The sequence below is a fragment of the Prunus avium genome, chromosome 2 (genome assembly GCF_965620075.1).
Source record: "Prunus avium chromosome 2, drPruAviu1.hap1.1, whole genome shotgun sequence".
In the NCBI taxonomy this organism is placed as follows: Eukaryota; Viridiplantae; Streptophyta; class Magnoliopsida; order Rosales; family Rosaceae; genus Prunus; species Prunus avium.
Window position 1 is genome coordinate 9,725,741 of NC_142285.1, and position 12,650 is coordinate 9,738,390.

At 35.1% G+C, this 12,650-nt stretch overlaps 2 protein-coding genes and 1 long non-coding RNA gene across 10 annotated transcripts; 2 read left to right on the plus strand and 1 right to left on the minus strand.

The window, feature by feature from the left end:
* Positions 1-721: 721 nt before the first annotated feature.
* Positions 722-11,143, plus strand: LOC148296443 (pre-mRNA-processing protein 40A-like). Of its 7 annotated transcripts, XR_015833475.1 has the most exons (14): positions 722-829; positions 947-1,025; positions 1,365-1,520; positions 7,803-7,914; positions 8,027-8,400; positions 8,494-8,560; positions 8,642-8,691; positions 8,890-8,976; positions 9,087-9,347; positions 9,988-10,068; positions 10,157-10,249; positions 10,365-10,394; positions 10,470-10,585; positions 10,710-11,143. XR_015833475.1 is itself a non-coding variant. In XM_088247921.1 (9 exons), exons 2-9 carry the CDS (start codon positions 1,398-1,400, stop codon positions 9,291-9,293), a joined length of 900 nt encoding a protein of 299 aa, XP_088104047.1. In that variant the 5' UTR covers positions 957-1,025; positions 1,365-1,397; the 3' UTR covers positions 9,294-9,351. The 7 variants fall into 7 exon arrangements, 2 of the variants coding, with proteins under 2 accessions (XP_088104046.1, XP_088104047.1); XR_015833477.1 differs by lacking the exon at positions 722-829 and having other exon boundaries at positions 10,362-10,394; XR_015833478.1 differs by lacking the exon at positions 722-829 and having other exon boundaries at positions 10,362-10,385.
* LOC148296444 (uncharacterized) lies at positions 2,305-3,618 on the minus strand. Of its 2 annotated transcripts, none has more exons than XR_015833480.1 (3): positions 3,445-3,618; positions 3,276-3,381; positions 2,305-2,474 (listed from the first exon to the last, which is right to left on the minus strand). It is a non-coding gene; the product is annotated as an uncharacterized LOC148296444 (long non-coding RNA). The 2 variants fall into 2 exon arrangements; XR_015833481.1 differs by having other exon boundaries at positions 3,276-3,365; positions 3,445-3,617.
* Positions 4,289-6,950, plus strand: LOC148296445 (uncharacterized). Its single transcript, XM_088247922.1, has 7 exons — positions 4,289-4,509; positions 4,672-5,069; positions 5,695-5,792; positions 5,906-5,992; positions 6,072-6,115; positions 6,187-6,477; positions 6,739-6,950. The coding sequence occupies exons 3-6, from the start codon at positions 5,733-5,735 to the stop codon at positions 6,392-6,394; spliced, it is 399 nt and encodes a 132-aa protein (XP_088104048.1). The 5' UTR covers positions 4,289-4,509; positions 4,672-5,069; positions 5,695-5,732; the 3' UTR covers positions 6,395-6,477; positions 6,739-6,950.
* Positions 11,144-12,650: the final 1,507 nt, after the last annotated feature.

The window sequence follows — 12,650 nt, forward strand, 5'->3', positions numbered from 1 at the left end:
TTTACTTTTTTTGACAGAGAGAATTTTAATGCCCACAAAATTATTACCGTCTTCCCTACTAGCTCACTCAGTCGATGAACTATTAAAGTGGGAAGAGAGGACCTCCATTAAAACTACAGATTCCAGAACAAAAAGAAAAAGTAAAGGTAATGCTGGTCTAAAGAAAAAGTAAAGATAAATGCTGGTCTAAAGAAAAAGTAAAGATAATGCTTGTCAAAAGAAAAAGGCATCTTGAAAAGTACAGTTGCAATGAAATTTCTTCATCTTTTACTTAATATATATGCACATGCAAATATATAATATATAATATGCACATGCAAAAAAACTGTTTATATGCACATGCAAATATATAATATTAAAAACCATAGGGGAAGGATATAAGTATTAGAAAGATACAAAGATTATGTATACCAAAACATGAAATATGTTTTGTTGTAAATTTTTCTCTTTATCGGGGCTAATTTGTTTTCTTTAAATAAAAAAGTCATGATTATATAGCATAAGAAGTGGGGACCCTTACTGGCCATACACAAAGTCCGGAAAATTCTACAGTGCGCCAGGTGCACTGATGCGCCACTTATTATAGACCATTGGATGAGTAGCTGGGGCATGTGGGGTAATCCAAAGCGTTGATTGTTGGTTACCGGTTAAATTGGTTGCTGTAGGTAAAACCAAATAAAAAATACTTGCTCTCTCAGTAAGAGACATTTCAAGTTTAGGGTTGGGTTTTCATTTCTTTCCCTTCGAGTTCGATTCCTTCCACAGCAGCTCCTCTCCTCTTTCTGTGACGATGAGACGATGCCCGCGACCACATCTCCTCTCCTCTCAAGTAGGTCATGCTCCTGCTTCTCCTTCTTCATTTCGTTCTCCTTTCTAGGGTTTTTGGTCTGGGTATCTTCCTTGTTGCTGCTGCTTCATCGTTGGTTTTTTTGTTTTGTTTTTTTAGGTTTTCATAGTTATGATTTCTCTGTCTCACTCTCATCTGGATCTCTGTGGATGGCTTTCTCTCAACCTCTCTGTGGCAGGTAAGAACTCTAATTTTCTCCCTCTCTTTCTAACTGTGCAATTTAGATGATTCGCATCATAGCAGAAAGTATTTCAACTTTGAATTTTGGTCTAGGCTTTCTAACAAAATGATTTATATGTCCTATTTTAATTTAGGGTTTAATGATTTGGGTATTGAATCGCAAGTCCTTATTTATTTATTTTGGTAATATTTTGGATTTATATAGGAATTTGGTAATTTTTTGAAATTATAATTCTGTATTTTTTTCTTTCGAATTGTTCTCTCTCCCACCTCTCCCCTTTCTCCCTCTCAGATATACGTTGCTAATTTCTTACTTTTTTTATTATTTGAATTTGAGGGTTGGAAGCTTGAGAGTTGTTCATTCTTGATAATGATATGGGACTTTAAATTGATGGCCTTAAGACTGCATATTGTTCAAACCAAAAGCACTGGGTTCTTGAAGGAAGATGCTAGACGATGGAGCATCCATTTCAGCCTTGAAGAGATATTGCAGGTTTCTATTTTGTAAACTGTGTGTATTCTATGTTTGATAACTTGGAATTTTATGTACTCTGTTTACTTGAGATCTTAATGTTAAAATAATGATCTAGAACTTGAGATAGGATTGAAACATTTATTGTCCTCCACGACAATGGAGCAAATTAGTGTCCATTACAACCCATGAGATCCATGACTTCTTATAATGTATTATTTTTGTGCTTGAGATAATTTAGTCTGAATTTTAGAGTAATATCTTTAGTTTCTTATGCAGTTTTAGAGATGCTCAACAACAGAGCATAGAATGTAGGTGTTGTAAATGTAGGTGTTGTAAGTTCTTTGTCCAATCTTCATCTTTGACATGAGTTATGCTATAGAATTTCATTGATAAAGTGACTGAAACTGATTAGTGATCATTCATACATCATTTTCATGTTCATGTTCAAAAGATAAACAATTGATCATTGTCTCTTAATGCGTCTAATTCTTCGACTTGTGAGCCATCCACTAGGCCTGGGCACGGTTCGGGTCAGGTTGAATTTTGAGTGACCCGTGGGCCGAATCGAGTAAAATATCGGTTCTCGGGTTGGATCGGATCCAAATCAAAAGCCGAAAATGTGCCGAACCAGCTAACCCGATAGGCTCAGGTTCGGTTCAGGCTTTTTGGTCGGTTTTGGGCTTTAGCCCACTACTAGTTATTTTTAAGCCCAAATAATCTTTAGTTCAGTATTAACTGGCCCAAATCATTTTTTTCTACTCTTTCTTTTTTTTTTTGTGAATATATTTTTCTACTCTTTCAATTTTCAAATGCTGAACTCATTCAAATTATAAATAATACACCCACACAAATAATAAAGCAAGAAATCCAAATTATAACGATTACAACCCATGACAAAAAAAATAACAAATATCCCTTCAAAACATCAGCATCCATCCATCCAAAAGTTTTGACAAAGCAAGCTGCATTCATCTGTCCAAAAATACACTTGTATCAGTCAACAATCAATCACCAAACATATAATTTCAGTAAAAATAGAAATAAATTTTTTGCTTATCTTCAAAACCATTCAAAGTTTAACAAATGAATATGCCAAAAATCATGAACTACTCCTGAACAAGAAACAGATAAACAACAAAATTATATAACCTCATATTAGAGCTTTATAAAAGCAAACATAGGCACCAGAAGAAAATTATCATCTATCTTTAACTAATGGCCTCTCCACTGTGATGACAAATATGAACAATCTGAAGACCATGAACATCACTACAGTGCATGTATATTTAATATACAATCCAAAACATACAGCTCTCACATATGCAAAATCAAAACTTAAGATCCACACATACAATCGAAAACCCAATACAAAATTGACAAGAAAAGGTAGGGGTGGGCATAAAAAAAACATTAAAAAAAACAAAAATAAATATGGCATCTGCAAGAAAGCAACTTTACCCCAACTAAGGTCATAAAATTAGACAAAACAGACGAAAATGAACTCAGGAAATTAGAGAGGAGCTGACTGGAAAGCAGCTGTGTTGTAGGGTAGAGGTTTTTTTGTTTTTTGTTCTTTCTTTTTTTGGTGGCCCCCTTGGCCATTGTGTTCTGTGTTCGTTCTTTCCTTTTTGAATGATAAAGTTTCTTTTCAAAAAAAAAAATCAATGGTGAGAAGAAGTGAATATGAATTATGAAAAAAAGATGTCTACTTCAGATCTGAAATTAAAAGAAAACACAGTATAGTTAAAAGAAGAAGAAGAAAGAGGAACTTACCAAAGCCAAAGCCAAAGCCATGGGGGGACATGAGCTGCTTGTTGGCCATGATAATTCCCACAGAGCTCACAATATTCATGCCCCACGCTCCTACATCAGACCATAACTAAAAGTCTCATAAGATGCAAACTAAGAAAGAAACACAAAACTACATAAATAATAGACCTACCATGGTAGTCAAGTTCTTGTTTTGTTCTTCCAGATCTGCTTGAGAGATGTTTATATTAGGTTAGGGAGACGATAGAGCTAGGGAGACGATAGATCTGCTTGTTTTGTTCTTTGAGAGATGGAGAGCGGCGAAAAAAATTAATTGAGATGGAGGCTGGCTGCTAGTTAGGTCAAGAGGAGATGTTTATATTAGGTTAGAGTAATCTAGTGCAAGCAAGCACACGGTACAAGCACATTTTAGGCAATAATATCATGCCATGTGTCAAATTTATATATAATTAAATAATAGGCGGTTCGGTTCAGGTCCACCGGTTCAAAAAAATTTGGAACCGAGGGCCGAACCGTTGACTTCGGTTCGGGTCAGGTTCAACGTTGACTTTTTCGGTTTGGTCAAAAAAACCTTATTTTTCGGTCCGATTTGGTTTGGTTCGGTCGGTTCATTCGGTTCATCGGTTTTTATGCCCACCCCTACCGTCCACCATCACAACTGTGCTCCTCTTTTTCCCAACTTTTTCTCTGCATTCACAAAAACAAAAAACAAAAATGCTATCATTGATGTGAATTTATGAATTTGAATTTATCTTCTTTTATGTATGAATTTGCACTACAAGAAAAAAGGCCAGTAGTGACCAATTTCTTTGTGACCACATGAATAATGGTCACAAATACAGTGAATTTAATGACCAATAATACTACATAGTCAGTAAATTGATTTAGGCATATTTTTTAATTTTTAATGACTAAATTTTCTGATCAATATTTAAATTAGTCATTGAAAACAACTCAAATTATAAAGTTAGTGACCAACACAAATGCTAAGGTAGCCTTACTTATGTTATGTAATACATCAGTGACAAATTAACGTTTTTTAAACTTAGAATTTTCTTTTTCAAAACACGCTCATCGCATCAAAAAGAAAACAGAACGAGGCGAGACCAGAGCGAGATACAAGCCCGCGAGACCAGAGCGGGAGATCTAAGCGAGATATGAGCCTGCGAGACCAGAGCGAGAGATTTGAGCGAGCGCGCGATCAGAGCGAGATATCAGAGTGAGAGATTAGAGCGAGGTAGATTTTGTGTCCTTAAATCAGCTAGGTTTTCGTTTGGTACTCAGGCAGAGCTTGATTTTAGGTTCAATTTTGATTTTAGTTTTGATTTCTCTTTGAATTTCGATTCTGAGGTGTGATTCCAAAAAGCTTGATGCTCTAACTTCCTAATCTGTGTTGCAGATGTTTCGATTTTGAGAAATGACCTTGAGGCTAGTAAGATCATATTCTCAAAATCATACCAATTTTAGCTGTTTTGTGGGCTGAATTTGTTCCTTAAAATTAGTACTTTAGATAATCACTGTTTTCCTTCAAGTTAGTTTGATTCCTGTTGTACTATTGAGGGTTTACGTCCAATTACTATCATAAGGGAGTTTCGATATTTAGTTGATGTTGATGCCTAATTATTGGAATATTCAAGATCAGGGTACTTTTTCTAATGCAGGGAAACTACCAAAGGAAGAATCTAACGGTGTGTCCTGTGAAGACGAAATGGTTTATAAAGAGCCATCCATGTATGATAAATTGTTAATGACGCTAGGGTCATCTAGTAAATCTGTTGCTGCTGCATATAAACAAAGGTAACACTCTTCTCAAAGTCCTGAATTCAATTTCAGTCTGTTAGTGTGTACTTATTGTATGTAATTGAAAGAAATTTTGTGGCCCCAGTATGAAGTGTACATAAGGCAGTGACTTTTGGTTGTTCAAGTATGTTTTGGCTCTTGTATTCAATTATTAGCTGTGTCATGCTCTATTCAGCCAGATCAAAGCTTAGGATCTGAATTATGGTTCATAAGGTTCCTAGGCGCCTCTAGGAGTCAAGTACTCCTTTTGAGGGTGTACTCTAGGAATCAGCTACTCCATATGTTGTCGACTTCTTTACTTAGCAAAAGAAAAAGAGGAAAAAAAATGGCACTGCCGTCCTCTGTAACTCATTAAGGAATTCATATTTTTTGTTCTTTTTTATGCTTGTTTGATGAGGTATGTCAACACTTTGTGCTTAAGAAAAATATACAGCTCAACCAAGTTGGATTCACAGCTAAGCTACATTTACATTTAATTGATAGCAATGTAACTTTCTGGAGTTATTATTGGGCAGTATAATTTTTATGTATGCTCTTTTCTGAATGTCATTTATTTAAAACGGGTTGATTTATTCAAGAAATTTACAAGTAACATGCTACCATCTGCTTCTTTCCTGTGTAGAAAAAGACAAGAAGAAGGTTTAAGTGACTCAGAAAAGGATGAAGATGATGGGACTGAATCTTCTAGTGACTCAGATGAAGAGGATGATAGTGAAGAAGGTAGAGCATTTATGATTTTCGTACAAATATTGGTAAATACGTCTGCAGTCTCAGCCCATTTATATTGGTTAGCGCAAGTCAGCTTGACCTTTTGTCTTGTCCTTATTTGTTAGCTTGACCTGTTGAAGAACCTAGCTGCATTGACTTGTTTCAGCACAAAGAAAACAACATGGGTTGGCGAAGATGCCAAGAATGCTTTTGTAAGTCTTTATTGCTTTAGAGCTTTTTTAGATCCTTTGAGCTTATTGTACATAAACATGATGTATATGTTCTGTGTAGGATGAGATGAAGAATCTGAAGAACCTACCACACAAACAGATGAGGTATCTGTTGAATTGATGTCTGATGATGAAATATATGACTCAGTTCTTTCTAACGTTGTTGGTCCACCTAGGTCGGGTTATATACGTGGCTTAGGAGTAGGTCCGAAACCCAAAACATTTAAAGCCGGACAATACAGTCATGCAACAGTTGAGGAGGCTAAAATGAGGGCAGATGAGGCAACTAAAAGGGCTGATGACGCAGAGAAACAATGTATGCTTCTAGCAAATGAGTTAACAGAAATGAAGGAGAATTCTGCTACACAAAAGTATCAGTTATAAGGTTTACATGCAAGGCAAAATGAGACGGATGAACTAGTAAAAAGATTGCTGGAGCAGTTATTCTCGACTTCATCATCAATGAGGTTAGCTTATAACTCTCATCTTACTACGATACAATTTTTGCAAACTGCACAATATACTAATTTCCTAATTTCCAGTTATCCTTGACTTCATCATCAATGAGTTCTTAATTTCTAGTTACTTCAGACAAGTGACAGATAAACTTTAACTAATTAATTAGAGATGTGCTAGCTAGCTCTTGAGTTTAATTATTCTTCCATTTAGTTAATTCCCGGTTTAGTGCATCCCAAGTAAGAACTGACATTATTCTTTGTTTGATGCAGGTCTGATGATTAAAGGGCAGAAGACAATCTACTAGTGATCTGATGATTAAAAGGCAGAAGACAATCTACTAGTGATGAATCTTATGTTTTTTGTTTTTGGGAATCACTTGACATTTAGGTTGAACTTAAATATGTAGCATTTTGTTTTTGAGACATCTTGTGAATTTGTTGGAAGAATGTTAGATATATGGATTGCTTTTGAATGCATTGAATTATTTGTTGCTATAAATTTTATCTACATCACTGTTTAAAAGAAATTAATTGTGATTTCATATTGTAATACAATAAATAAAGAACATGGAGAGGTAAACCTAATTAGTTACCAATTTTTTGAAATACATTAGTGACCAAGCAAGTAGGTCACTAATGTGGGCACGTGACCCAGTTTCAGTGACCAAAATGCATGTTTTGGTGACCAAATTGTAAGCCCTTTAGTGACCAAAGTTGTGGTCCCTAATAGCGTTTTTATTAGTGACCAGACAGGGATAGCCACTGATTCTTTGTGTTGTAGTGACCAATAGTTGACATTGGCTACTAAATAGAATTTGTGACGAGCTTCTAGTGACCACCCAGTGACCACCAATATTTGGACACTGATTGCATTCAGTGACCAAAAAGGGTAGTTTCTGTGACCAAGTGGGTGGCCACTAATACCTGTTTTTCTTGTAGTGTTGAATGTGTGAGATGATTCTCATCTTTGGCAATGTGTGAAATCATTGAACTCTCTGGCCTTCTAGGGGTTGATTTTAGGGAAAATTCTACAGTGGACCTGGCGCATCCATGCGCCAAGTCCTGTTCACCGTTAGATTTTGTTAAAATTTCCTGGGTAAATCCACACCATTGAATGGGATAACCTAAAAACCTGCTCAGCAGGTTGAAAGAAAATTCCCAACCTGTCAAAACCTAAGCTCCCTCTTCACTCACTTCATCTTTCTATCTCTCGCTCTCTCTGATCCCAAACCCTCACTCTCTATCTCATCTAAATCCCTTTTCCTCTTCGTTTTCAGACTTAACGCCTGTACTCCTCTCTCTTTCTCTCATCTCAGCCTCCTTCTCTCATGTAGGGCGTCAAGGATCTGGCCAAAATTACGCTGGTCATGAATGAGAGCTATGCAGACCGAAGGCTTCCTCACCATCGCAACCCCAAAGAGTTTGTTCCATTGGACCATTTGGCAGGTCAATTTTATGTTTTTCTCTTCCATCAAGATTACTCTCATTAATTTTCCCTTAATATGGATTATTATAATTGATTTTGTATTTAACAAATTGGTGGGTGCTGGTGTTGCAGATCTTGAGTGGTGTGAAGGAGAATCTGGGTCAAAGTTTTCGAGCCCGGTCACTGAATCTAATAGCCAGGATTCATCACTCATTGCTTTGAAGCTAGGGAGGTTGGCTGATAGCAAAAATGGGCAGAATGGTCAACATTCTAAAGAGAGGTCTACAAGAGCTGGCATTAAGGGTTCATACTCTCACACTCCCACACGGCAAGTCCTTGGTTGTAACATGGATCTTAGCTCCTCAAAGGATTACCACGAGAGGCATATAGTTTGTGATACTCACTCCAAGACTCCTAAAGCGATTGTTAATGGCATTGAAGTTAATGTGACTCCGTCAGAGGAGAAAACAGTTGATGAAGAACCATTGGTGTTTGCCAATAAGCAGGTACACATATTTGATTTTATGTCTTTGTCCAATTTTTCATTGCCGTGCCTGTTCAAAGAATAATATGTGTATAATTATGTTCTCTTTTTGGAGGAAAAAAAATGCATTTACAGCACTTCTGGAATCTGCAAATGTTCACTCCGATTGGACTTGGGAGCAGGTAGCTTGGCTATTCCATTCGTATTATCACCATCTTTTGTTGTTGAAGAGTCTTCTAACAGTTTTTGAAATGTTATATCAGACAATAGTTCGTTGAAAACTCTAGGTGAGAGGAAGCAAGCATTTAATGAGGTAATCTTATTAATGATTTCTTAACTGCTTTAGAGTCTTGGTCGTTCTTTTGTTTATTTGCACATATTCAAGACTACTTTTATTTCATTAGAATTGTGCACTGCTCAATGACTCCCCCCCTAATTAATATTCATGATTTTTATCAAGAATATTTCTCATCATTTTCTGACCTAAAACTAATGAGATTTATTAATTTAGTACTTGGGTCAAAGAAAAAAACTGGAGAATGAAGAGAGGCGCATGAGGCAGAAAAAAGCTCGGGAAGAATTTTCAAAAATGTTTCAAGTATGTTGCTTTCTAGTCATAATTGGTTACTGCATTTTTCTTTAATAATTTTATAATACATCATGCCTTGATCTTAACAAAAAAGTTTGTATTTTGATATTTTTCTGAAGGAGTCCAAGGAACTTACGTCAGCAACCAGATGGAGGTTTACTCCTCTCTGTTCTATGAATAGTGTGATTTTGAGTTTAGTCTTTTTGATGTATTTTATGACTGGGAAGCATGCAAAATGTTTTAAATGTTCTGACTGATGTATTGGCCTGATCAGCAAAGTTGTTAGTATGTTTGAAAATGATGAACGATTCAAGGTTGTAGAATGAGCGAGGGACCGGGAAGATCTTTATGAGAGCTACATTGTAGAATTGGAGAGGAAGGTAACAATTTGCCTTTCATTTTTCATTTTCTGACTTATGCTATGCACCATTTGTAGATATCGTATTGTAAATTAGGGCCTTATATTTGACTCCTGATGTTATTAGAAAAGATTTTTGGTATCAAGTAGATAGGATTGAGAATTGCCTCTACATGCTTTAAACATGAATTATGTTGAAGAACCACCAATTGGACTGGTGGTATTGGCTTATTGGCTTGCTGTCTCACTTATTGTCCAGTTCTCCACTTGTTCTAACTCCCTTCAATTTGTGGATTTGTTTAAATTTGCATTTTCCAACTGTTGAATTTGCTTTGGTAAAACCGCCTTAAATGGTATCCTCATTTTCATTGCCCTTTAGGTGTACAAAACTCCATGGGGTGCTCATGTTACTTAATATAGATGTTGACACTTCCTAGATTGTAGGGAATATAAACTGACAGAAAAGAATACAATTTTGAGTTCTTTTCTCAATCAAAAGCAATAAAAAACTACTGAGATACATTTATCTTTTAGAGTGAATTGATTGCCATGTATTAGAATTCCATTGTCATTCTCGTTTGGAGTGGGAAGATTAAAATTAGTGGTCTCATGTCATAGAGGATGCCTTTTCTTACTACCAAGGTTTCGATTCTTATATGCAGGAAAAAGAAAAGGCGGCTGAAGAGCATAAGCAGAATATTGCATAGTACAGAAAATTCCTGGAATCTTGTGACTTTATCAAGGTAAGCCTTGTAAAAGGAACGTGTACATGTATTTTATTATGACTGATTTTATCTATTACCTTTTGTCATGATCATCATTCATTTGCAGGTGAACAGCCAGTGGCGGAAAGTTCAAGATCGCTGAGAGGATGATGAGAGATGCTTGCATCTTGAAAAACTTGACAGGTTGCTCATTTTCCAGGTAGATCACATAATCTATGTTCAATCATGTGTGTGAGAAGATTGGTTGTGTTCATGTACCAGAACTATATGATGTTTTTTTTTTGTTGCGGGACTATGTTCGCGACCTTGAGAAGGAAGAAGAGGAACAAAAGAAGGTACAGAAGGTATAATCCATATAAATGATAATTTATCTTTCTTCTAGTTTAATGTTCTTATCTTTGTGTTTCGCTAAATTTAAGGAACAATTGTGGCGGGTTGAGAGGAAAACCGAGATGAGTTTCGAAAGCTGATGGAAGAACATGTTGCCGACGGTACTCTTACAGCTAAAACTCACTGGCTCGATTACTGCATGAAGGTGCTCAACTCTAGTTGTTGTGGAGATAATATATGAAGAAGAGCTGCATAGTAAATCAAAAGACAAATGTTTGATTGCTTCTGCATCTGAAGCACTTTTGATAAGTGTTGTCTTTGGATTGTAGGTTAAAGACCTGTCTTCGTATGAAGCTGTTGCATCTAATACCTCTGGTTCAACACCAAAAGAATTGTTTGAGGATGTTGCTGAAGAATTAGAGAAACAGGTGTGTAACCTAGCATCTTATACCATCATGTCTTGATCCATTAATCATCTGTATTTTAGCTAATGTTGAGAATAGAATCCGACATTGTGAATGTAAATATAATGTGATTTGTCAATGCAATTGGCAAACAGGTAGTGCCATTTGCATTCCAGTCGTGCAATTGACAAAGAAAGTAGTCTCATTTGCAATCCAGTTAAGCAATTGCCATTATATGTGCTCAATTAATTGAAAATGTAAATACAATATGTGATTTGTCAATGCAATTGACAAACATGTAGTGTAATTTGCATTCTAGTCAAGCAATTGACAATCAAAGTAGTCTCATTTGCATTCCAGTCGCCCAATTGTCATTATCTGTGCACAATTATGAAACGTAGAATTTCTCACTAATGATAAATCCTTTATAATTAATTGTATGTTCAAAAGGTTGTAATCTATGTGCAAAATCCTTCATATTAAGGATAAGCTTATTTCCGAAAAAAAACATTTGAATTGATTAAGGGTAAAATAAATATAAGTTATAACAAATGGAAAGTATTAGGTCATACGGATCGACATAAATTAAGTTACAAAGTATTAGAATTTCACATATTAACTTTTATTGTTAAGAATTATTATTTTTTGGTTAAATCATGTCTCACTTTTAAATAATGATGGGAAATTTGTCTCACGTTTGGCCTTTGATATAAAAAAAAAAATTAAAAAGTCTGCTTTACCATATATTATCGAATCGATACCCATCAATTGCCTATTTTGCTTTCACTCAGCCCCATCAAGTTGACAATCGATAAACAGACAACACGTAATTACCATTCCAATTTGCGGAAACCGAGTGCCTGATTGGCAATTATGAAACTCATGGTTTTATAAGATTTTGCATAAACTTTACAAGGTTTCGGACCTCGCATGCCCCAACTATGATAAAATAAGTCCTTGATTTTGTAAATCCTTGTTTTTACAAGAATGAGGAGCAATTTTACTTGTTCAAAGCCCAACAATTAATGAATATTGTAATGGAGATCATTTTTATTGTAAATTACGCTATTACAATATTATCGATGAAAGTGAACTTTAAAACGATGCCAAAGCTTATAAATTTTAACCTAAATCTTGTAATTTACAAGATTAGGGATAAATTTTACAATGTTATGGAACAGTGATGTGCCCAACACTCTAATAAATTTTACCCTCATTCCTTAATCTTGTAAAACATTTTTTACTAGAACAATGACCCATTTTACATTGCTAAGGTCCACCATTACTAGAATAATGACCCATTTTTATATGTTTATCTTGAAAATACAAAATTGAGGACCTTTTTTTTTTACAATATTATGGATCTTAGTATTCCATAAACTTGTAAAATGTATCCATAAACGTGTAATATCATAAATAGAAATGATCTCTATTACAAGATTAGAGATAAACTTTACAATGTTATGGAATGGTTAAGTCCTAAACACTATTAAACATGGATGCAATTATATTTTCCTCGGATTTTTGGTTGAAATTATATTTTCCTTGTGAATATTGTCATATAATACTACTTCTTCGAACAGCGAGGCAACATTTGGAATCCCAATATGCAATTGCCAATTTACAGAAAAAATTTTGCACTTTTGCGTTGTTAGTATGAGAATACCAAAATTCATAATCAATAAATAATATCAAATCATCCAAACTTAGTTGTACTTAGTAGGATATTTCATTAAACTCATGGTTATGAGAAATATAAATAATTATAAAAACTATTGATTTGTTTTATTTATGTTATTGGCAGCCTTTTTAATTTTGAGAATGTAAATACATTATGTGATTTGTCAATGCAATTGACAAACAGAT